Here is a 26,608-nt window from a genome sequence, read left to right as displayed (position 1 = left end):
GATGATTGCTCGCCCCTAGTACTTTCAGGGGAGCAATCACTGTACTCCACTAAACTCTGGGAACAAAACAAACCCTGGCAGGAGGGCTGAAACAATTTGTATAGTGTGGGTGCTAAGAGCCATTTAACCAAACTGTAAACCCTGTATATGATGAAAATAACTTCAAGCTAGCACCCCTAGTTCCAGCATCTAGGCTTGTGGGGCTAGGGAAGGCACTATGCATCTGTGCAAGGACCAGGGATAATCTAGCTCAGAATTAGTATTGGTTTTCTTAAAGTAATTATCATAGTTAATAACTAATGCAAAAATATTTTACCAGAGATGGGGGGAGAGGGAGGAGAAGCAGCAGCCATCTTTGATGAAGACAACCAACCATGAAGAAGGAACTTTGATTTTCTCAGGATTTTCAGCTTTTTGGTTTTCTCTCTCATGTCTGAGATAGTGGTAACCTCCCATTTAAGGAAAAGGGTCTTTAAGAACCCACAAGCCATAAAATACTGTGCGGCGAGAAGGTGGATGTTTGAGATTGCAGACAAATACCCACACACCAGTATAGAATTGGTGCCTGTACCCATCATGGTTGCTATTCCTTTTCATTATCAGAAGCTGGAGGCCAGAGGATTGAGTCAAGGGACGACTGTATTGAAATCTTCGTTGTCAACGGAGGAAATTATCCACTAATTTGTAGATCCTCGCATCCAAAACACTTAATGCCTTTACCCTTTATATGTTCCTCTGAACTGAGAGGGGGTGTTAGGGGAGCTCTTTAGACTGCAAACTGACTCTTAGGGTTTTAATTGGTGCTAGAGTTCTACAGCTTTGATAAAGAATTACTCCTAATCACTGCAGTGGCTAGCAATGTATTCAACAGCATTGGTAATCTTACTAGTTTGTTCCCTTACTCCAAATTGGGAGGCAGTTGTTGTCTAGTGGCTAGAGAACAAGACCTGTGATTTGGGAGTTCTGTGTTCTGTTCCCATCATTACCGCAAAGTGACTTTAGATAAGTATCTATCCTTTCTGTGATTCAGTCTCCTAATTTATAAAGTAGTGTGAGATTCCCAGATGAAAGTATAATTATGAAGTTTTATCACTATTTGTTACCACTGAACTGTCAAGGCAGTAGGTTCTTATGGATTGCAGGTAGGACTGGAAGGGACGTCTTTGGTTACTGAAATCATACAATCCTGTTCATAAACTACTCCATGTACATTTCAGATTTGTAAGCAATACTATCCCTATGTTTGCTAGGATATATGTCTCTGAAAAACTGGCATTTTAAAGTGATAAGGAGGCACAGCTATTCAGTCACTGCTGCCACTATACATTTTACAAAGCGCAGCCTTGGACCAAAAGAGTACATCTGATGCTAAGAATTTTCATAAGTTTCTATTTTTAGCACAATGCCTCTAGGACACAATGAGCCTAGTTTGCCAAATGTTACAGTGAAGGTTGCTTTCAACTTTATTGGCAAAATATGTCTCCTGTCTCCCATCCCCAAAAGAGAAACAAGGTCACAAAATGTTGCAGGGGGAAACCTTTGGGTCCCTCTCCAAATAACGGTTATGAGCAGATATAGCATTGGCCTGCTGTTGTGAAAAGTCACTGCCTTCTTGCTACTTGCATTCTTTTTAAAAGTACCCATTTGTTAGCCATGGCAGAAACTCCATCTACATTTATAATTGACCTCAGAAACTTTCCTCTGTATTCCTGGAGAGAGATGGACAGGTGCATGGTGGAGTAGGAAGCAAGGTTGTATTCAGATCATGGCCAATGCAGTTGCAGGTGCCTTTATTTTTATTAATTTAAAAATGTCCCCAGACTCTCTTGATGAACTGGGGCACCTTAACTATTACAAAAAATACCTCGCGCCCCCCCCCATCCCCCCGCCCGCTCCACACACAAGTCCAGTACACCATAAGCTATATTCACATCCATAGCTCACTGAAGTACGGCCACATTAGCTAATTAAGGGCCTGCCCCATCTCCCTTTGAAGTCAGTTGAGGGTCTGACTTTATTACCTCTGTCTGCCAAGAGTGGTGAATTGCATTTCCTTTAAATGCCTGACTACAGGTCGGCTGTACTCCATGCTTTTGAAGGCCACCTAAGCCAAGTTAAGCTCTGGTGGACTCTCGATGAAGTAAACTCCACAGGTTAAGGTGCCTATGCCTATACCTCTCCACCACTAGTCCTAGAAAGTTATTTTCCTGACCAGCCATATTGCCCTAGGTAGCTCTTAACTGCTGTGATGAGAAATGGGTGCTCATGTAGCTAAATTAATCTAGCCCTTTCAGATCCCAAATTGCTCTTGGATAGAAATGGTTAACTTGGCAGGGCCGGCTCCAGGCACCAGCCGACCAAGCACGTGCTTGGGGCGGCACCTTCTAAGGGGCGGCCAATCTTGGGGTGGTGGGGCAGCACTTCGTTTTTTTTGTTTTGTTTTGTTTCGGCGGGGCGGCGCTCGGATTGTTTTTTTTTTTTCCTGGTTCGGCGGGGCGGTGCTCGGGGTTTTTGTTTCGGCAGGGCAGCACTCCGGGGGGTTGTTTCGGCGGGGCAGCACTCGGCGTTTTTGTTTTTTGTTTCGGCGAGGCGGCGGGTTGTTACGGCGGGCGGCACTCTTTTTTTTTTTTTTCCCTTGCTTGGGGCGGCAAATAATTAGAGCCGGCCCTGTAACTTGTACAGAGAATAGACAACTGGGGTTGGATCCTCAAATGGTGTAAACTTGTTTATAGCCCACTGACTTTAATGGAGTTTGACCGATTTACATAAATTGATAACCTGAACACAGGATGCCCATCTGTTCCCCATTTTTACAGGCATTTTGCTGTTTCTCCACTACCCAAAGGAGTTTCTCTCCTTGTTGTTCACCAGTTTCAGGAATAATATTCCAGGTGTTGGTTAGTGCTGAATCATCCTTTCAGAAATGTATCAGTCTGGATGGGTAAAAGGATGGTATATGTGCATGGAGCAGGTATGGTCAGCAAAGGGAATTGGACACCCAGTGTACACAGGTTGTGCTTGCCATTAATTGCATCCACAACACTGCACCCCCATTTATCTGCAGAGGTGAAGCAGGAAGCTGATTTTAAATATTGGAGTTTATTGCTGTATATTGTAGCTAGCAACAGACTTTTCCCTCTCCATGAGGGAGGAAGATCTTCACTTTGTGAGTCTTCTACATTTGCCCCCAGTGTAACCTCACTTGTGGCACCTGAAATAATCCTTTTGCCACCCATCAGTTGGCTTGAGGGATCACTGCTGCTGTACCTGAGAGACTTCTTCCTACCATAGGCTGAAAGCATTATATACCAACCCTGTATCAGCTCCATAATCAATGCTAGGTCTCCTATATGGCAGTGCAGATGAGTAGCTCTGTGCCACTAGTCAAAATGTGGTGAGCTGCTTCTGCACTAAATATTTCACTGAGAACCTTTATATAGTTGTGGTCACCTCTTAAAACTAGAATAAAGGACACTTTGGGCCTGATCCTATGTGCAGGGATTGCAAGACCAGGTTCAGTTCCAAATGTTTTTCACTTTGATTGATCCCATTTGAACCATCCAGCTAATGTGCTTGATTATTTTCTTGTTCTTGGACAATGGTTTTTCACTGTTGTCCCTTCTTACTCCCTGTTTCCATTTTGGAGTGTTCTACTCTGGCTTTTCCCTTTCGGCTCTGGGCATTCTAGATGGCTTCTTACCTCTGTGCTATGCATCTCCCCTGTAACTCCGACAGCTTTTTTACGAGCAGTAAGTGAACAAGTGTAAAGAGCTTTGAGAAAAAGAGAGGAGACACTGGAATAATAAGAGCATTCACTTTCTTTGCCTGGAAGAAAACATGTAGGGTGCAAAAGAGGGAAATTATTTTGCTCTCGATTTCTCCTAGTTCCAGTTCTAATCCTACCTTTAAGCCTTGCCTTTTGAACCAAGTCCCACTTTTGAAATCTTAGTTGCCTACAGCGTGACCAGAAGATCTGAATTTGCACAATGCTGACACTTTTCCTTGAAGAAAAGAGCCTATCACTGGGAAATATTTATATAGAAGCAAATGTTGTATAACCTTCAAGTGTATAAAATAATATGTCATTTTATCGCTGCCTTTAAGGAGCAGGTGTCACTTGGCATTATTGGAAATGGCAGTCTCATAGCGCACTGTTAGTCAAAGCCTCTCATGTCCAACTCAGGCTATAGAAATAAGTGTAACTAACTGACTGTGTCCACTCTGATTACCTTGATTGTCCCTTAGAGTGAAGTTGGGGTTATTAGCTGCCTCAGGAGCCAAGCTGTAGTAGAAGTGCTGACCCTCTTGTGGGTCATCCTGGTCTACTGCACTCACTGTCTGAATCAGCTGTGGGATGCAAGAACAAAACAGCATGGTAGCAGCCCTGCTAGGGAGACAGCGCTTAAAGAATTACACTCTAAAAGTGAAAGCAAACGCAGTGTTTGAACAAGACCATCTTGTGAGGGACAAGTCATGACTTGAGACATTGAAAGCCTTCTAACCTTCATTTTATTTCATTTCACTGCAATCATACAAATCCCAGTAAAACTAGGGATGGGCCAATTGGTTCGGTTAAAATAACAGACAAGCCACCCTCCCATTCCCAACTTAAATCAAACCTTTTTTGAAGGCTCTGAAATGCTCAGAAGCACATGCATCAGATGTCACAAGAAAGTCCATTGTCAATAGATTTCCAACCTCATTTTCTACTACCAAGTAGATAACTTTCAGACACTTATCCACACTGAACCCTAGATGAGTATTTTGAACATAATTTTAAATAGTAAGGTATGTTTCACAGGGAAACATGTCACTTTGTTTAAAAGAAGGGGGAAAAAAGGCAGTTCTGTAGAATTCTATATGTAAATTTTCCATGCCTGATTTCCATGTGATGAATGCTCCCTTTCAGAGGTATGCACGAGGGGGATGGCAAGCAGTGGCATACCCTCCCCCCAATAATTGTCAGGGGCACAGAACATGCCCCTCCAAAAATGGTCAAATTTAAATTCCTGCCCCTGCTCCATTCATTGGTTTCTACTGACTTCCACACAATAAGCTAAACCTGCTGTAAGTTACAGAATATAAACTTCCCTCCCCATTCTATATATTCTGTCACCAAGGATGTGCACTAGAAAAAGCATTTGGATTTCAGAAGAACTAGTGCTGGTGATAGTGTAGTTGACCCATAGTTCAAGTACCTTGGGCAAAATTCTAACTCCACTTAAGTCAGTGGGAGTTTTGCCATTGACTTTAAATGGTGAAACCTAAGCTCCCGTAATTTTTTTTTAATTTAATTAGGTTTTTCCTATGGAGTCAACAATAAGAAAACAAACAAGCATTGCCTTAAGCAAGGAATATAATAGGCTGTTTGGAAAGAAAATAGAACCTGATTCAGAGCCAGATTCTACCACCCTTACTCTAAATAGTCTGTTGATTTCAACGAGGAGTAATAGAGTATGCTACTGCTCAGCCTGAGCATGTAATAGAATCAGGGACAAACCTTTTGCTTAGTTTTAATATAATGAATAAATTTCTACTTGAATTCATAGCGTTGAAGTTTGTTTTCTAAGTGATTAACTGAGAAATGATAGGCCTGGGCAGCCTTAAATAGCACTTGGAAACTGATTCCAGGAACTTTTCAAAGTGGTGCAAAGCAAGTTAGTCACATGACTCCAGTTATTCCTAATGGCAGCTGCATGTCTAAATTCTCATGCACTACTTGGAAAGTTTGTCCCCTAGGAAACCCAATCAGTGATTTTTCTTCTTTGTCTCATTCTGGGGGCTCTGTGTGCATAGTTGTACAAAGTTATCTCTGGTATAAACCCATTGACTTCAGGGGAGTCCTATCATGAAGTTGGCCCAGTTATTCCAGGCTACTTTATAGGGGTAAATAGGCTTGAAGTAGATTTAGTGAAAGCTAAGGGCAGGTCTAAAATATGGAATGTCTATTTTTTCCTCCCCTGGTAAGAGAAGGGCACTCCAGTTTTTAAATTTAGGCATCCAATTCTGATTTGAGTGCCCAAATGTAGTACCGTGGATACTGAATGCCTAAGGGCCAGGTTGAGCAACCACTGGGGTCAGTGACAAAATTCCCAGACATCAATGAGCGTAGGATCAGACCTTAAATGCCGAGTTTGTGCATTTGCCTGTGGAATATAGAAACCCTAATGAATGAGTCCATATATGAAAACTGTGATTTGTGACAGAGAAGGGACACCATTGTGAGATCAGCACTGCTTGCTTCAGTGGAGTGATTCTTGATTTTCATGGGTGTCAATGAGTAGAACCTAGGATCCTATATTAGAAATACCTAGACTTCCTGTAATTACATGATCAAACCCCTAGAGAGCTGACTCAGTCTGTCATCCTTCCTAGATGGATATGTTCAATTCTATGCAACTTACTGTGTATGTGGAGTTCTTCCTGCCAGGATTTAAAAAAAAACCACAAGAGCAAACAAAAAACCCAACCCAACTCACTGCCTGTCATGTAGGAGCACTAACGACTCCAAGTGTTCTTCACTAGAGGCAGAGTTTGCCCCAGTGGTCTCACATTTCCTCTTGTCATTGCTGCTGTGCAACATTCTGGCTGGTTGACTGTTGCCAGCCTCTCTAAAGATGGCTTCATGTCAGAAGTGAAGTGAATCAGAGTTTGCAAAGTACTTTGTGATCAATGGGGAGGAGAAAGGTGCTGTGGATGATATTATTACTAGCAACTGTAACTTCCTTTGGAAAACAATGAAGTCATCAGAGGACACACATTGGGCCAAGAGCATCAGAACTGCTGAACAGAGTTCTGATGAAACATCTGATGTCCTGTAGTGCAAATCTACTTTGCCCCATCCCCTCCCTTTTCTTAGTTGCTGGCTATGCCCATACAATGCAGTATCTGCATGTAAGCGACAACATTCATCTCACACAGAGATACAGGATTTCTCACCTGTCCAGCTTTTGCATTTTCACACACAAAAGCTTCATAGAATCTGGAAAACTGAGGAGCATTATCATTCACATCCAGGACTTTTACTGTGACTGATACACTGCCAATCTGTGAGGGATTGTCTAAAAGAAGAAAGAACAAAATAATTACAGGGACTTTATAATCACAGGAAAAAGTAGCTGCTTGCTCTACTAAAAAGGCAAGTGAACTCTCCTTTTTAGCCTTGTTGCACTGAAGGAAATTATTCTAATTGTAACAGGTGTGGGAAGATAGCGGATACTATAGGCAAGCTTGAGTTCCAGATTCCAGTCTAACCACCTCGACTCCTCAAATGTTCACAGCTTTCTCAAACCTGGCCACAAGCACAAGGTAAATTTCTGGGAAAGTTTGAGACAATGCCAAAAATTAAGGTAGGCTAAGGTTAAAAATAGAAATTCATAGACTTTGTGATGGTCCCTTCTGACTGTAATCATCTAACCTGATCTCCTGCACATTGCAGGCCACAGAACCTCACCCACCCACCCCTGTAATAGACCCCTAACCTCTGGCTGAGTCACTGAAGTCCACAAATCATGATTTAAAGACTCCAAGTTACAGAAAATCCACCATTTACACTACTTTAACCCCACCAGTGACTCATTCCCCATGCCTCAAAGGAAGGTGAAAAGCCCCCAGGGTCTCTGTCAATCTGACCCGGGGGAAAATTCCTTTTCAACCTCAAATATGGTGATTAGTTAGACCCTGAGCATGTGGGAAAGGCCCACCAGCCAGATACCTGGGAAAGAATTCTCTGTAGTAACTCCGAGCCCTCCCCATCTAGTATCCCATCACTGGCCATTGGAGACATTTACTGCTAGCAGTCGTAGATTGGCTAAATGCCACTGTAAGCAGTTTCATCAGATCATCCCCTCCAAAAACTTTTCCGGCTCAGTCTTGAAGCCAGTTAGGGTTTCTGCTCCCCTTGGAAGAATGTTCCAGAACTTCACTCCTCTGATAGCTAGAAACCGTTATCTAATTTCAAGTCTAAACTTGCTGATGGTCAATTTATATCGATTTGTTCATGTGTCCACATTGGCACTTAACTTAAATAACTCTTTCCTCTCCCTGGTATTTTTCCCTCTGATGTATTTATTGAGATCAATCATATCCCCTCAGCCTTCTTTTGGCTAAACAAGCCAAACTGTTTGAGTCTCCGCTCATAACGTAGGTTTTCCATTCTTCTGATCATCCTACTAGCCCTTTTCTGCACCTGTTCCAGTTTGAATTCATCTTTCTTAAACATGGGAGACCAGAATTGTACAGTCATCCAGATGAGGTCTCGCCAGTGGCTTGTATAACTCTAGTAACACTTCTGTCTCTACTGGAAATACCTTGCCTGATGCAGCCTAGGACTGCATTAGCTTTTTTCATGGCTGCATCACATTGGTGGCTCATAGTCATCCTGTGATCAACCAATACACCCATCCTCCTTTGTCACCTCCAACTAATACATCCCCATCTTATAACAAAAATTCTTCTCATTAGTCCCTAAATACATGACCTCGCACTATTAAATGTCATCCCATTTCACCTTATTCATCTATTGTATGCACAAGTGCATACTGACTCAGGCAATTTGAAAGCTAGAAGCCTAATAGAAATGTTGTACTGCACATACAGAAAAGTGAAATTTTATTTGCTTCAGACAATATGGGACACTTCCGTAGCTACAGCCAACTCAGAGAATGAGTCAGTGGGTGCTGTGCAAGGGAGTTTCACCTTATCTTTCTCTGATCCTAGTGCTGCTCTAATGCATGGCTTTAACTGAGCCGGTGGGCTGCTTTGGCCACAGAAGGCTGAGCACACGGGTAAGGATAGGTTGGGATGGTGTGAGGTCATATCAGGTTATGACCCCTTCCTGCTGCTATATAGGGAGAGGAGGTGTGTTTATAAAAGCCCTTACATTAGCTCTCCACTACTTGGGTAGGTCACCCTTGCATTTGACTTAGGTGAGCCTCCCTGGACTTATGAAATTGGATTTTTGGGTGCATTAGACTAGTGGTGCACAGTGCAAAGCAGTTACAATTCAAGATCCACTTGATCTGTTCCTCAGTCTTTTTCAGATAAAACAAGCAATTCTTCTTCTTCGAGGATTAAGCCAAGGGAAAGTTTTACACTTATATCTTTGAGCTGTGCATATTTAAAAACAAACAAACAAACAAACAAAAAAAGGCAAAACCTTGACACTTCTATTAAAGCGGAAATGGTATATTTCCCCCCCCCCACCTCCCTCCTTCACCTAACTCAGAGATGGCTGGGTGTATTTTGTACAAACGTTCAAAAAATATTCACTTGCAGACTGAGGGTGAGTATATAATTTAACAAAATTCATGGCAGAGAAGGAGGCAAGCATAAGAATGACGCTGTAGCGTGGTGGTCAGAACACTCCCCTGGGATGTGAGACACCCAGTACCCCTGCTGTAATGGATTTTTTTTAAATTTATCCACAGTTTGAACAGGTGACTGAGGGACCACATCAGAATATCCCATAATGCCATGGCTAAGGCATGCATCTGAGAGGTGGAAGATCTCAGTCCAGATTCTTCAGGTGTGTGTGTGTGTTTGGGGGAGGGGGGATTTGAACCGGCTTTCCCACATCCAAGGTAAGTACCCTACCCACCAGCTAAAAGTTAGGAATTGTTGCCCGCCCCTGGCTGTTTTTGTAAGCTTGTCTATTGGAGCCCAATGTGGTAGGTAAGTCTGTCTTCTGGATCACGCATAGTTCTGGGATTTAGACAGCTGGATGCCTGGTGAGAGGCTGCAGGGCACATGCTCAATGGCAGAAATGTAGGCTCCTAGCAGCGGCGCCAACTTTCTCTGGCACCGGTGGGTACCTGCGCCCCACACCCCTTTCCCCGCCCTTGGCCCTGCCCCCATTCCAACCCCATCCCCAAAGTCCCCGCCCTAACTCCGCCCCCTCCCTGCCCCTATTGGATCCCTTCCCCAAATTCCCACCCCGGCCCCACCTCTTCCCCCAGCGCGCGGCATTCCTCCTCCTCCCCTCTCGCTCCCTGCCCTGCGAATCAGCTGTGTCGCGACGCAAGGGCTGGGAGGGAGGAGAAGCAGGACACGATGGCACGCTCGCAGTGGAGGCGGAGGTGAGTTGGAGCAGGGGGGCGGGCCGTGGGCCACGGGGAGCTGCCTGTGGGTGCTCAGCACCCATCAATTTTTTTCCGGGGCTGGAGCATCCACGGAATTGGCACATATGGCTCCTAGTGAACTTTTACTGCACAATTTTAGGCACAGAGTAAGTTTAGGTGCCTACAGGATTTGAGGGCAGCTGAGCTGGAGATCTGTGAATCCTAGAGGGACCTGATTCTGGGATTTAGGTCCATAAACTGGCAGTTGTGCACTTAAGTCCTTTTGTGAATCTAGCCCTATATGTTCACTGCTGCAGAAGTAACATTTACTTTGAAGTCTTTTGATAGCACAGTTAGTTTGAGATTTTCAAAGCTGCTTAAAATAAATGGGAATTTGGTGTATAAATCTCTTAGGTGATCTTGAAAATCTCAACCTTATTCTTTTATCAATTTTTAAGGACCTGATTCCTCCACCATAGTGAACTGAACCTTATGGGGCAGGTGGTCCAATTCACTTAGCAGTCTGGGGGTTCTGCTCAACAGAAGGGTGGCAGAATTGGCTCCTAGGTTAGAACATAAGAACGGCCATCCTTGGTTAGACCAAAGGTCCATCAAGCCCAGTAGCCTGTCCTCTGACAGTGGCCAATGGCAGGTGCCCCAAAGTGAATGAACAGACAGGTTATCATCAAGTGATCCATGACCTGTCACCCAATCTCAGTTTCTGGTAAACAGAGGCTAGGGACACCATTCCTGCCCATCCTGGCTAATAGTCATTGATGGACCTATCTAGCTCCCTTTTGAACCCTGTTATAGTATTGGCCTTCAAGGAGTTCCAGAGGTTGACAGTGCGTTGCGGGAAAAAATATTTTCTTGTGTTTGTTTTAAACCTGCTACCTATTAATTTCATTTGGTGGTCCCTTGTTCTTGTATTATGAGAAGGAGTAAATAACACTTGCTTATTTACTTTCTCTATACCACTCATGATTTTAGAGACCTCTATCATATCCCCCCTTAAGCGCCTCTTTTCCAAGCTGAAAAGTCCCAGACTTATTAATCTCTCCTCATACGGAAGCCATTCTATATCCCTAATAATTTTTGTTGCCCTTTTCTGAACCTTTTCCAATTCCAATATATCTTTTTTGAGATGGGGCGACCACATTTGCATGCAGTATTCAAGGTGTGGGCGTATCATGGATTTATATAGAGGCAATATGATATTTTCTGTCTTATTATCTATCCCTTTCTTGATGATTCCCAACATTCTGTTCGCTTTTTTGACTGTTGCTGCACATTGAGTGGATGATTTCAGAGAACTATCCACAATGACTCCAAGATCTCTTTCTTGAGTGGTAACAGCTAATTTAGACCCCATCATTGTATATGCATAGTTAGGATTATGTTTTCCAATATGCATTACTTTACATTTATCAACATTAAATTTCATCTGCCATTTTGTTGCCCAGTCACCCAGTTTTGTGAGATCCTTTTGTAGCTCTTTGCAGTCTGCCTGGGACTTAACTATCTTGAGTAGTTTTGTATCATCTGCAAATTTTGCCACCTCACTGTTTACCCCTTTCTCCAGATCGTTTATGAATATGTTAAATAGGACTGGGCCTAGTACAGACCCCTGGAGGACACCACTTTTACCTCTCTCCATTCTGAAAACTGACCATTTATTCCTACCCTTTGTTTCCTATCTTTTAACCAGGTACCAATCCATGAGAGAACCTTCCCTCTTATCCCATGACTGCTTATTTTGCTTCAGAGCCTTTGGTGAGGGACCTTGTCAAAGACTTTCTGAAAATCTAAATACACTATATCCACTGGATCTCCTTTGTCTGCATGCTTGTTGACCTCCCTCAACAAATTCTAGTAGATTGGTGAGGCATGATTTCCCTTTACAAAAACCATGTTGACTATTTCCCAACAAATTATGTTCATCTATGTGTCTGACAATTTTGTTCTTTATGATAGTTTCAACCAATTTGCCTGGTACTGAAGTGAGGCTTACTGGCCTGTAGTTGCCAGGGTCACCTCTGGAGCCCTTTTTAAAAATTGGCATCACATTAGGTATCCTCCAGTCATTTGGTACAGAAGTTGATTTAAATAATAGGTCACAGATGACAGTTAGTAGTCCTGCAATTTCCCATTTGAGTTCCTTCAGAACTCTTGGGTAAATACCAAAAGGCTCTGGAGACTTATTACTGTTTAGTTTATCAATTTGTTCCAAAACCTCCTCTGACACCTCAATTTGGGACAGTTCCTCAGATCTGTCACCCAAAAAGAATGGCTCAGGTTTGGGAATCTCCCTCACATCCTTAACAGTGAAGACTGATGCAAAGAATTCATTTAGTTTCTCCGCAATAGCCTTATTGTCTTTGAATGCTCCTTTAGCATCTCGATCGTCCAGTGGCCCTATTTGTTGTTTAGAAGGCTTTCTGCTTCTGATGTATTTAAAATTTTTTTGTGCTATTACTTTTGGAGTCTTTGGCTAGATGTTCTTCAAATTCTTTTTGGGGGTTTCTAATTATATTTTTACACTTCATTTGCCTGAGTTTATGCTCTTTTCTATTTTCCTCATTAGGACTTATCTTCCACTTTTTAAAGGATGCCTTTTTGCCTCTCACTGCTTCTTTTACTTTGTTGTTTAACCACGGTGGCTCTTTTTTGGTTCTCTTACTATGTTTTTTAAATTGGGGTATACATTTAAGTTGAGCCTCTACGATGGCGTCTTTAAAAAGTTTCCACATAGTTTGCAGGGATTTTACTTTTGGTGCTGAACCTTTTAATTTCTGATTAACTAACCTCCTCATTTTTGTGTAGTTCCCCTTTCTGAAATTAAATACTACAGTGTTGGGTCACTGTGGAGTTTTACCCACAACAGGGATGTTAAATTTAACATTTAAGTTACTGATTGCAAAAGGTGCCAGGTTAAAGAGCCCTGGAGTATAAAGTACTCCAGCTGTAAAGCAGGTACTGCCTAAATAACAGGAGTGCACTCTCATTCAAACTGCCAGCTAGTCTGTTTCAAACATGATGTAGCCCTAGATGTGATCTTTCTAGATGAGTCCTATCAGTTCTTGGACAACTGAGGGACTGCTGACAAAGATACCAGTTAATGCTGAGTGATGGCAGATTTTGTGATGTCCACAAGAAAATGGACTGAGATCATTAACAAAACCTTGTGAAGCATAGAGGTTTCAGCTCAGATGCCTGAAGCTCTGCTTTGAATTTCATGTTCATTTGTACCCCAAGCTAAGCGCTATCAAAACTGCAGTTTTTCATAGATTCATTTTAAAACTATCAGTGCCTCCTTTGCACCTAGAAGTTCTCAGCCCAGATTCACCATTGTGTTTTTGGTATGTAACTAAACAGGGAATCCTAGCAAATTTCAACTGTTCTGGAGTTGTTAAAGCAATTCACACAGCTTCTGTGGAATGACTTGGCTGTAAACAGCAAGCAGATGGCAATGACATTTGCTCTCTACTGACCTAGGATGGATTTGAACCAGTGACCCAGAAGTGAAAAGGCTCTCATCCTATTACCAATTCCCTGAGCCATCCAATCCTCCCTAGGAGCCTTGGTTTCTACTCTGATACGCACTGCAGCATCTATTTTTGTTAACTAGTTGTTCTGGGGAGACGGCTCTCACTGAATCATATTTCAAGAAGAGCTTTACAATAATTCACTTGAATACTAATGAGTTGAGAAAACAACACTCTGCATTTAATTGTAAGCCCCTCCCTCCCAGTCTCATCCCTTTACAAAAAAGAGTGTAAAATCTAAAATGCAATATTCACTCTGTAATGTGAGAAGTTCAATTCAGACAGATAATGTGACTTCCATTCAATTAATAAAAAAAAAGTGAATCGCTTAATTGAAAACAATCTATCACTGTACCTATTGTGTCTCTAATCTATCTACAGTCTCCATCTACTTACTCAGCTCCACAGCCAGCACAGTGATATTGTGCCAAGAAAGGTCTTCCCGGTCAAGAGGTCTTGCAGTCATCAGAGCTCCTGTTGTAATGTCGACGTAAAAGAACCTCCCGGGATCACTGCTTCTATCAATTGAATATCTGCAAAAGTACATATTAAAAATATTATGCAACTTTTGGGGAAACACTATGTTACAACACATACAGAACATAAGAACGGCCATACGCGATCAGACCAATGGTCCATCTAGCCCAGTAGCCTGTTTTCTAATGGTGGCCAATGCCAGGTGCCCCAGAGGGAATGCACAGAACAGGTAATCATCAAGTGATCCATCCCCTGTTGCCCATTCCCAGCTTCTGGCAAACAGAAGCTAATAGCTACTGATGGACCTATTCTCCATGAACTTATCTAGTTCTTTTTGAGCCCTGTTATAGTCTTGGCCTTCACAACATCCTCTGGCAAAGATTTCCACAGGTTGACTGTGCGTTGTGTGAAGAAATACTTCCTTTGGTTTATTTTAAACCTGCTGCCTATTATTTTCATTCGGTGACCCCGAGTTCTTGTGTTATGAGAAGGAGTAAATAACATTTATTTTTCTCCACACCCGTCATGATTTTATAGACTTCTCTCATATCCCCCCTTAGGGATCTCTTTTCCAAGCTGACAAGTCCCAGTCTTATTAATCTCTCCTCAAACGGCAGCCGTTCCATACCCCCTAATCATTTTGGTTGCTCTTTTCTGTTCCTTTTCCAATTCAAATATCTTTTTTTGAGATGGGGTGACAACATCTGCACGCAATATTCAAGATGTTGGTCTACCATGGATTTATTTAGAGGCAACAGGATATTTTTTGTCTTATTATCTATCCTTTTCCTAATGATTCCTGACATTGTTAACTTTTCTGACTGCCAGTGCACATTGAGTGGAAGGTTTCAGAGAACTATCCACAATGACTCCAAGATCTCTCTCTTGAGTGGTAACAGCTAATTTAGACCCCATCATTTTATATATATATATATATTTGGGATTATGTTTTCCAACAACAGGGAAAACAGGATATTTTTTCTATTTTAAATCGAGATTTTTGAGGCATTAGATTTATGACAGAAATCTGCATGAGAGTTGCTGTATTTTTCTATAATAATCATTCTTGTATGAGGTCTATAAAAAGATTTTTCCTATGACAGTTTAAGGCCAGCTAGTATCTGAAAGTTAATATAGCCTTCTCATTAGTGGTTCAGCATTAATTAGTGATGTCACAAAGCACAGGTGGAGGTTTTCTCCACACACTATCTCCGATTAATAACTAGTCTTACACTGTACTGTTTTAATAATCTTCCTTAGTCACTCAGCAGTAATCAAGCCACATTTCCAGCAATCAGAGTCTCTCAGTGGGGGAGTCCAGATGCCAGAAACTGGGAATAAGAGGATTTGAGCATTCCCATGTGTTTAGTGTGCCCTTCTGGCGCTTTAAATTTATTTTCAAATTTGAAAAAAGAGGCATTTTTGATTAAATTTTTTTTTTTTTTTTTTTTTTTTTTTTTTGGATTACAACCTTAGTTTCTGGTGGAATCATTTCTGATGCATTGAGTGTATGTTTTCCTCCTCCTTTGATTTTGCACTACGAGGGCCAGATTCTCCCCAACCTTGCATCTTGTGCGGTCATTTATACCAGTGAGTGCAAGGATGGTGTAAAACACTACCATTCTGATTTTGCTCTTATTAGGCATTGATGTAACTGGCCAAATGAGGTGCAAGGCAGTGGAGGAGCAATAGTTGATTTCTACAACTTTATTTACCCAAATCACTCATATTTTGTTTCTCTCTGTGTATTTACAATGCAGGAGGAAAGGGAGGCTGCACACAAGAAAATGTGTATGTAAATACTGGAGCATATTTTTTATTGCTCCTGAATTTAAATAGGAGTACTTGTGGCACCTTGGAGACTAACAAATTTATTTGAGCATAAGCTTTCGTGAGCTACAGCCCACTTATGCTCAAATAAATTTGTTAGTCTCTAAGGTGCCACACGTACTTCTGTTCTTTTTGCGGATACAGACTAACACGGCTGCTACTCTGAAACCTGAATTTAAATAGTAGGTCTTGCCTTCCTGTTTGTATTTTTTTCCCCCCTTAAAAAGCTTGTTCTCAACTGAGTTAGCTGAAAAGTCCTGGGGAAAAACTCAAAACTACAGTAAAAACATGCACATATATCTACCTTTTGTGTCTACAGATATATTTTTTCACAAATGCACACGAACTTGTTTTCACTGCAAAGCTGCAGCGTGTGGATGATGCCAGAAAATGATTAGAATGATAAGACCCTGAGGCAGAGAGAGCAGAATGACATAGTTTGATGGATACTGAAGGAAAGACTAAGATGAGAAGCACAGAGCCGAATGAAGGATAGTCTCATAATCTAGTTAGGAGTTAGAAACATTTGACATGATGTAGGAAAAAGGAAAGCATACATCTTAGAGAGAGCACTTTTAGGGGAAAATGGTGCGCTAAGCAGAACAGGCTTTGGGTCTACCAGGTTCCCTCGCTATGTGAAGCCCATAAAGCCACATATAAGGATTTCATTGTCCCTTCAAAAATTGTAACAACTCAGCATCTAGCATTCCTGCTGTGCTTCCAGGCAGCTGAGAAGCTGAACTTGCACAGGGGGAGGGAAACAATATAGCAACTGCTTGCATAGATCAGAGAAACTTTAAGGGTTATCCGCTGGTCTATGAAAATGCAATGAACCTGCAACTTTATGTAAGTTTCAACGCTGAATACATGAGATGGTCTCAAAGAACATTGTTTTTTTCTGGTAAGACTTGGCTGCCACTCTGGAAATGAGAGAGATAATCATGCAGCTCATTCTTTTGGTTCCTGGCTGAATTGTCGACACGAAGCTTCCATGACTGTGAAGGTAGTTTACCTTCCTTTATTGCTTCTAAGCAGCTTGAATGTCACAATATATAATTGAGTGGTCCAGGCATATGTTATTAGCATGCACTCTATCTATTACAAATGTATTTGTATAGCTGAACTGTTGACAAAGAGAGGTTGCGTGTAACAATGTGCTTTGAAACAGAAGGGAAAAGCGAGAAGAGAGTTGATTACCTACAACACAATATGAAGACAGATCTGCAATGGGGGTTTCAATTTACACCAGCTGAGTATCTGGCCTAAGACATACAGTAGAAAATCTCTGGATAACAAGAAAAGCTAAAAAAACACTATGAAAAACCTGATTGAGTTGTTGGTCACATCAGGGTCCCTGGCAGAAATAATTTGTATGGTGGTTCCAATCTCCACATCCTCAGGCACTTCCACAAAGTAGAAGCTAGGCTCAAACACTGGTGGCTCGTCCACATCCTCCACAATGATGTGCACAGTCGTGGTGTCTCGGAAGGGGCCCAGATTCAGGAAACGCATTTCCAGGTGGGGATTGGTGCCTTCTACTTTTAAAGTGTAACTTTTCTTGCTCTCAAAACTTAAAGGCTGGAGAAGAGAAAAGGACTGTGTTAAGCCCGTTGAATTCATTGTGTTAGGCTGCAGCCTCCTGCGTGCTAATATAAATGCTTCCCCCGCTTTTTACTGCATCTCAGTCTCTTTCCACAGATTTATCTCTATTACATGGTCAGTCTTTATGCCAAATACCGCGTCTAAATATTTTTAGTTGAAAATAAATCCTGAAGGGGCAATTGTATCAGGAACATTCTGTATTTAGCTGAAAACCCAACAACTAAAGTGATGAGAGGAAGGGTTCTGATTGAAACAACTGAAGGTCTGAAAATTGTTCACCCAATCAAGTGCTATCCATAAGTCTAGTGGAAGCAAAAGCAATTGCAAAGTTATAGTTAAAAGTTATAGGGGACCCTGCTGCAAATTTAATTTCCTGCAGTTCTAATAACTAAATGTTCACAAACCCTTAACATATAGGGAGTTTTACGGTGGAAAACAGATCAGTAAAATCCCCTTAATTGGTGCAGAGTCTGAGCAAAACAAACTTTGTGCCTATAATGCAATAGCCCAGTTTTCAGAGGCATACAGTGTGCTGTAAAAAATCATGGATTTTATGGTTTTTAGCCTGGTATTTTTGTAACCTTAGAACCATGAAACTGCCTTGCATAGAGCAGATCATTAACCCACTTAATTCACTGTGGAGGTGGAGCTGATTGAGGCTTGTACATCTATTCCCAACCTCTTGGAGCACTATTGACTTTCAATCTTTGTCATTCTTTTCTTTTTGACAACAGAACAAAATTAGATGGGTAGTGGAATTGTGAGAGGGCTGGGTGGCAGGGCAACTGGGAAGCAGGCCTGAGTGTTTTCCACTGGAGTGCATTCAAGGAGAATGAAGGGGAAGGCCAGTGGTGGTAGGTATGTGGGAGGGCACAGCATAAGTGGCAGAAGTTCTCCCAGACCCATAGGCAGCAGAGGTCATTGTGCACTCGCCCCCCACCACCAAGGTGGAAGTCAGTAGTTTGCTGTAATTGCTACCCTCTGGTGAGCCAGTTTGTGTCACCTTGTGCAGTACCGATGGTTCTTTGAGATGTGTCCCCTATGGGTGCTCCCCTCTAGGTGCATGTGCACCCCTGCACCTCTAATCGGAGATTTTTGGGAGTAGTGACAGTTGAGCCCATGCATGTGCTCTCCCTCCCTCGTGGTCTGCCTCAAGGCTATCTAGCACTGCACGGGCGAACCCCCCTCACTTACTTCACCACCACAGAGCCCTATAGAGAATTCTGAAGTAGAGGGGCTGAGGGAGGGTTGTGGAGCACCAATAGGGGGACACGTCTCGAAGAACCATGTTACTGCACAAGGTGAGTAACTTCCTCCTCTTCTTCGAGTAGTGTCCCTATGGGTGCTCCACTGTAGGTGACTCCTGAGCAGTACCCACCACTGGAGGCTGGGACTTTGGAGTGGAGTCTGTTACTACAGAGAGTATTGTGGAGTCAAAGATGGCATCGGCGGCCAAATCTTCAGTGATCGCATAATGTTCTGTGAAAGTATGGGCTGAGGCCCAAGTCATTGCTCTACAGATTACCAAGATAGGAATGTGACCGAGGTAGAAAGTGACCTCGTGGCATACATATGGATTCTGGACAGCACCAGGCTGCGCCCTTGATAACTGTGATTAATGCAACCAGAGACCCATTTGGATAGTCTTTGAACCGATATCTCAGAAATTTTAGATCTTTCTGTGGATGAAAGGAAGAGTTTAGGGGATTTCCTAAAGTTCTTAGTCCAGTCAAAATAGAATGCTGATGTCCTTCTAACATCTAGCAATTGCAGAATCGTCTCCCTGTTGTCACAATGTGGTTTTGGGAAAAAACAGGAAGATGGATCTGTTGATTCATATGGAAAGTGCAGAGAAAGTAGGGAGAAACTTGGGATATGGCTTTAGAGTTATTTTGTCTTTAAAAAAAGGCGGTGAATGGTGGGTGAGCCATCAGGGCCACTATTTCTCCTATGTGCCTAGCTGAGGTGATGGCAATTAGAAATGCTGTCTTCATGGACGGGTGTAAGAGAGAGCAAGTTGTCATGGACATAAAGGGAAGCCTAGTCAAAGCCCTGAGAACTAGATTAAGGTCCCAGGCTGGAGCGGGTGGTGTCACATGCGGGAAGAGATTCCCAATGCCCTTAAGGAATCTACTTAACAACGGGTGAGCAAACACCAAGTATCTGTCTAACTGGCAGTGAAAAGCAATTTTCATGTGAGATGTACCTTAAGGGAGCTGAGTGAGAGTTTTGACCTCTTGAGGTCTAAAATATAGTGCAAAAGCAGAGGGAGGGAAGATGAGGTTGGGTCTATGTGTTTAGAATGACAAACTTGGAATAGTTTCTATTTTGTAGGTAACTGTCAAGTCATCCACTTTTGGCTGTGTGCAACATGTCTTTCAGCTCATCAGAGCATTCTGCCTCTAAGCCTGGGAACTAAGAAGGAGCCAAGCCTGGAGGTGAAGGATCTGCCCATTGTATTGAAAGAGCAGGTGAGGAATGGGCCGAAGAGGAACAGGAGGGCATATCGCCATTTGTGGCAGTGTAACAGGGTTCACGACCCGCCCCTCTTCCTGGGGCCCACTTGCCTGCCCCAATAAGTTTGGAGAGGCTTTGGGGTTGTGCAACACCCGTGTCTTTATTTACTTATTGTTGTCCCACCACCAGTGTCCATCTATATACAAGCTTTACAGGTTTGATTACCTCCTTTACAGGCAGAGTCAGCTTTCAGCTAGGAGGCTTCCAGCTCCCTCCCCAACTGACTTCTCCCTTGCTGCCCCCCTGCCTTCTGGCTCCCTCTCAGCCTTTATAGCCCTTGGCATGTCAGGCCAGCAGGTGTTGCCAATCTTCAGACCAACATCAGGCCTTTTCCATCAGCCCCAATCTGCTTCCCTTGTTTGGAGCTGACCGGGCAGGGGCTAATTAGGTGCTTCTGCACCAGCAGCCTGCTACAGTCAGGTAAGGGAGCCAGACTTGTCATGGCCAGGAGGGGCAATCACAATAACTCGCTTTATCTCATTGAATTTTCAACAGGACCTTGGATAGAAGAGGAAACTGGGAAAAGGCATACAAGAGGGCCCCGTCCACTATGATGGAGTTGGGCTGTAGATGTTGAAACAAAGTCTGTCTCTTTGTGAGGGATGCAGTATTTTCTTTTTAATTATTTTTATTTTCGGCTCTGTTGCTGGATGGTGAGATAGAGGCTGGTGTCTGCCAGATGACTTTGGTAGGATCTAGAATCGCCTCATTAATTGGGAGGGTAATTCTGGGTGAGGAGGTGGTGTGCAACATATCCACCAACTTGTGATGATTATCTGCCACCTCGTGTAGGGGAATTTGCATCTCATCTGCCACTCTCTTGGTAAGATCCAGAAAGTTTTTAAAATCATAGATTCTAGGACTGGAAGGGACCTTGAGAGGTCATTGAGTCCAGTCCCCTGCCCTCATGGCAGGACCAAATACTGTCTAGACCATCCCTGATAGACATTTATCTAACCTACTCATAAATATCTCCAGAGATTCCACAACCTCCCTAGGCAATTTATTCCAGTGTTTAACCACCCTGACAGGAACTTTTTCCTAATGTCCAACCTAAACCTCCCTTGCTGCAGTTTAAGCCCATTGCTTCTTGTTCTATCCTTAGAGGCTAGATATTGAACAGAGCCGGTCCCAAAACAGATCACTGCGGAACCCAACTTGTTATACCTTTCCAGCAGGATTGGGAACCATTAATAACTATTCTCTGAGTACGGTGAGGGGAGTGGGGGGGAGCAGTACAGCCTCATCTGGTGGAGATAAGGAGAAGTGTGTTGAAGGGGTAGCTTCAAGTCCTTCTTCCTGTTCTGAAAAAGCTTCCTCTTCCCCTGGGTCAGGGGCTCTGGACAATTAGGCTGTAGAAGACCATCTGGACGGCCACGACGTGTGTACACATTGCCCAAGGATTACAATATAGCCATGGGAAAGTGGGGGAAGGAGGGCGGGCATGGGTGCTGGGCTTACCCCAGGGTTTGTGGGTTGGCTCAGTGGAACTGGGGAGGACCCTTGTATTGTAACTGTGGGCCACGATGAGGGGGCAGGGAAATGACCTTCTCCTGGCCACTGTCAGACTCGTCACTGGGTAAGAGTGGCGCTGACAGGAGTGTTGGTGATACATGGCCTAGTTCTAAGAGCGATTCCAAGTGCTGGGATGTGCTTGGTACCGGGGCCCTGGTACTGAGTAATGGGGATTGTGGTTCTTCACCAACCATCAGATCTCTAGGGTACCAGAGACCATGGAGTACCCTAGGCTCATTGGGTACCATGGAGGAGTGTCCATGGTACTTTGTTGGTACCCATGGATGAGAGCACTCCCTAGATGAGTGTTTTGTTGCACCCAGTACAGAAAGTTTTGTCGATGCCACCCTTTTAGAGATGGTACGTTAATTGTCTTTCCCTGGGTACCAGGGTCACAGGTCTCCAGAGTACCAGAGCTCATGTGGTACTATGGACTCACTTGGTACTGCAGAGGCGTATGCTGTCAGTACTGATAGTTGGGAAGGTGCAGAGCACTCCCTAGCTGGGAGTTTTGTTGCACCTGGTAACAAAAGGTTTCTCTGTGCCGCTCTTTTAGAGACAGTACAGTAATTGTCTGTCTCCTTAAGGGGCGGTACCATTGCCTCAGAGCCTGACTGCCAGAGCCCCTGGCTTCTTGAGGTGGTGCCGCACAGCAGAGCTCATAGTGAAGGCCTCCTTCTGGGTACCATGCTACTGGTGCCGTCAGTATCCAGGTGGATGCACTGGGGAGCCCCTCTGGCTGGCCAACTATTTGGGGCCCTTTTTATGAGCCTTTACTGGGGGAGTTGGCTGGTTTTCCCATGACTCTATGCCTTTTGATCCGAGGTCAGCACCGGAGTCCCCTGGAGACTGAAGTGCCTTCTCCATAAGGGGGAGTTTTAACTTCAGCTCTGAGTTCCTGCGAGATGGCTACTTTAGCTGTGGCAGGTGAAGCACTTCTGTGAGTGTGTCTGGCCCTTACAGGAATCGAGTCCTTGCAGGAGAGGCACCTCTTGGAGCAGGGAGAGCCAGGCACACCTCTGGGCAGGGGGCTATCATCCGCTGCAGTGAAGAATGCAGAAAAAACGTCCTCTTTACTCCTTTTCTTCTTTTCCTTCTTTTTTTTTTAAACTGAAAAAACAGAGTCTACTAAACGCCCCCAGACAGGGCAGGAAACTAAAACATTTTTTCTTTCTTTCTCTTCTCTCTCTCTTTTTTTAATCCCAAAGGAATAAAAAAAGGAAACACTAACTATTAAGTAGAACAAAAGAAACAAAACCAACTACCTATGCTAATGACACAGATAAGGAAGGAATGACTGCTCACTCTGTCTGCTCACTCTGTTCGAGGCCTAGGGCGGTGGAGAAGGAAGTGAGTGGGGTTTGCCTCCGCAGTGGTAGAGAGCCTCGAGGGAGGGCACATGCGCAGGGTCAACGGACACTGCTATCAAAAATCTCCGATTAGAGGTGCAAGGGTGCACGTACCCCTAGAGTGGAGCACCCATAGGGACACTACTCAAAGCAGAACTACTTTCTCACACAAGGGGAGTCAGAGCCAGGAGCTCCGCTTTCCAGCTGAGAAGACACCTACTTAGAGATGCTGAACTCACTAAAGTTTGAAATGCTTTGAGGTCTTTGGATGGAAGGTGCTATAGAAATACAAAGTATTAGATTATTTGCTGACTCAAGCGATCTACTAGCAAGCCAGTAGGAGGCAGGATGGGGAAGGAACAGTCAGAGTAGGGGGAAGGTAGCTGGTGAGAAGCTGTTCCCCAGGTGGCTTTTAGATCAAAGTGTCATTGAGCTAACTCCAGAAGTCCTGCAAACCCTGTGATCTTACACTAGTGACCAGCTCCATTGTCTATTTATTTCATTGCTCCTCATCACTGTTGTATCAAGTAGCTAATTACTTAGGCCTGGTCACACAGTCTTTATTTGGCAAAACTCCAATTGAAGCCAATGGTAATTTTGCCAAGTAAAGGTTTAAGCAAGGACATTAGGATTTGGCCCTTTTCTCTGTTCAGATGGATCATCTGGTTTTCAGTGAAGTTCTAGGGCCAGAAAGAATGTCTATTCCAATATGATTTCCAGACCAGTTTTACAGATTGAAGAAGTTCAGCTAATTTTTGGTACATCTGAGAAATTATCTGGATTGAACTGGCACTCCAGACTTTTTGAGATTCACCCATAGCTACTTTTTAATCCAGTTTTACAGCTGGATTGTTGCACACTTGCTCAGTGTCTCTGCATGCATCAATGGCTGTCGGCATTACAACAGTTTAGGATTTTTTTTAGCTCCCAATCCTTTGCCCCAGACATTGGACTCACTTGACCTCATGAAATTACTATTTAATTGACTCCAAAGTTTAGGTTGCACTACAGATACGTTAGCCTTTGAGTCTGTTAATAGTGTGACAGGAAAACTAAATCCTTTTGTTTTTGTTTGTTAATATAGACTGACTACATTCTGTTTAGTAGAGATAGCTCCAAAACAAAAATCACAGAGCTGAATTCTGGGTACAAACTTTGTAGCGCTACAGAACAAGCAAAACACACAGTTTGTCACTTCTGCTGCCCTTGCGGGTTTGAAATTTTGATCTGAATGAGAACTTTTCCAAAATGGGGTGTGGCTATACACAAATTAATAATCTTATAAAATACCATAGGCACACACAGTTATACAAACATATAAACTCTGGTAGCCTAGAATGAGATGTACCTGACTGTGTTGGTGTTAGATATTCTTCTCATTTGGTATGTTCTACAATACATCTTTTATAGTACTGCATACTTATGCTTAAATGCTTTGCTGAATCTTGGCCTAAAGAACTAGGGTAGTGGTTCTCAGTTGGAGGTACGCAGAAGTCTTCCAAGGGGTGCATCGGCTCATCTATATATTTGCCTAGTTTTACAACAGATTACGTATAAAGCTCTAGCAAAGTCAATACAAACTAAAATTTCATACGACTTGTTTATACTGCTCAATAGACAGAATATACTGAAATGTAAGTACAATATTTACATTCCAATCAATTTATTTTATAATTATAGGGTAAAAATGAGAAAGGAAGCAATTTTTCAGTAACAGGGTGCTGTGACACTTCTGTATTTTTATGTCTGATTTTGTAAGCGAGTAGTTTTTAAGTGAGGTGAAACTTGGGGTACGCAAGACAAATCAGACTCCTGAAAGGAGGACAGTAATCTGGACAGGTAGAGGATCAAATCCATCCTGTGTGTCACTTTATTTTAGTGGATGATTTTGGCTCAGGCTATTTAAACAGAGACTGTATTTCATTATGAGTGTACTAGATATGCCTAGGAAAAGGTGTAACAATAGCTTCAGAATCTAGAAAGAGAGTTCAACAATTAACATTTATATAAAATTATGGAATAAATATCCTGCAGGAGATACTCTAAGCAAAATACTATATTCCTTTCTGTGTAGCCTGCGGTACAAAATACTAGCAATTTCACAGCTGCCATTTTAAAGTAGAGCTTCTTCTAACCTAATTAGCATTTATGGATCTTCAAGCAGCAATTAAAAAAACTGCCTGGTTTTTATTGGTTTATAAATAATTCTTTGGCTTGCTTTATTATTGTTTATGGGACACCAGCATGAAAAATGTCTATAGTTCAAATGCAAATATTGATCACATCACTCACACTGTTGTGTAATTAAGCTACAAAGGTTATTTACATGGATAAATGCTGAACTGGGACATTTATGTACATATTTATTTATATCCCTGTACCCTCTTTTTAAGGTTTTTTCCTGAGAATACAGCCCGTTTTCATATTTTAGCAAAGAGTGTTAAAGAAATGGTGTTTCATAACAGGAAAGAAGCTATTGTCATGTAATGGGAACCAAGTTACAGCAGCTATAACAGAATATTGCACCCATGAAATGTAACCGGAACTATTAGCTGTATAAATGGATATAGAAAGAAAACTTACTACCTTTCTCACAGTTATGATGCCAACTTGGTAATTAGGATCAGTGTTAATGTCAAAGACATCCAGTCCATCTCCATCTACAAAGCTGTATTTCATTTCAGCATTAATGCCTTCATCCAGGTCTTTAGCAACAACACGACCCACAGTGGAGCTGACTGGAGCGGACTCCAGCACACTCATCTGATAATGTTCTGGCAAGAGAAGTGGAGGGGGAGGGGGAAAAAAACATGACTGGAACAAAAACTGTACAGGAATTCAGAGGACTGGCCACAGTCAACAAATCCAGCAGTCTGAAGAGAGGTCCAGTTAAAGGTTCTTTTTTCCAGGCTGAAAAGCAAAGGGTCATCTCCATTTAGGAAGCCATCACTAATTTGGATTTGCCTTGCTGAGTTTCAGTAAGCTGCCTGTTGGGGGCATATTTAAGTGATTTTCATCAAAACACCAGTGCTTCCAATGGCAACTCAAAATGAAATGAGAGCAGAATTAGTGCATAACTGATCTGCTTTAACAGCAGGCCTGGGGAAACAGAGAACTGCAATTTAATAACGTAGGTTTCTTTTTTTAAAAAAAGCACAAATACTGTGCTTATGATATTACCTGCCACCCTAGCTCAGCTCCATGCTTGAACAATCTCTCTTAACTATACCATTTATTTAACTCCATTCTAAAGGACAGCATCAATGATGGGGCCTGATGTCATTTATTACCATTTTACCTAATCCATAGGATTGACACCAAATCCCTCCACTTGATGTTGTTTTAAAAATAGAAATGACATCAATAACATGCATCAAATCAGACTTGATTAACAAGGGGAAGAGGAGGAAGAAAATAAAAAGCAATATGCAGTGATGGTTTTGCTGGAGGGTGCTCTCAGCTGAGTTCGGTTTTAGCAAATCAGGGTATGTAAAGGGAGGAGGAGAAAAGGAACAGACAAAAGTGTTGAAAACATTAAAAATAACTAGATATTCAGGCTGTTAGTCTAAGAAAATATGGGCATTGCTCAAGCCACTGAAGTTAAAGGGAGTCTTTCCATTGACTTCAATGGACTTTGCTTAGGATCAGGCCATTAGGGGATGGATTTAGAGAAGGGTATAATGAGCCAAATCTTGCTTTGAGTTACACCAGTGTA

General features: G+C 42.7%; 1 protein-coding gene across 2 annotated transcripts in view; it reads right to left on the bottom strand.

Moving 5' to 3' along the window:
• CDH20 (cadherin 20) overlaps positions 1 to 26,608 on the bottom strand; it is a 164,153-nt gene that overhangs the window by 12,381 nt on the left and 125,164 nt on the right. For both annotated transcript variants that reach the window (XM_034762072.1, XM_034762073.1), the window contains 5 exons: positions 25,480 to 25,667; positions 17,235 to 17,488; positions 14,000 to 14,136; positions 6,940 to 7,061; positions 4,230 to 4,347 (listed from right to left, as the gene is read on the bottom strand). In XM_034762072.1, coding sequence (XP_034617963.1) covers positions 4,230 to 4,347; positions 6,940 to 7,061; positions 14,000 to 14,136; positions 17,235 to 17,488; positions 25,480 to 25,667 — 819 coding nt within the window. The remainder of the gene's footprint in view (positions 1 to 4,229; positions 4,348 to 6,939; positions 7,062 to 13,999; positions 14,137 to 17,234; positions 17,489 to 25,479; positions 25,668 to 26,608) is intronic.

This window comes from Trachemys scripta, chromosome 2, assembly GCF_013100865.1.
Source record: "Trachemys scripta elegans isolate TJP31775 chromosome 2, CAS_Tse_1.0, whole genome shotgun sequence".
NCBI lineage: Eukaryota > Metazoa > Chordata > Testudines > Emydidae > Trachemys > Trachemys scripta.
The sequence above is the reverse complement of the archived record's forward strand: the minus strand, read 5'-3'. Positions and strand labels throughout refer to the sequence as shown.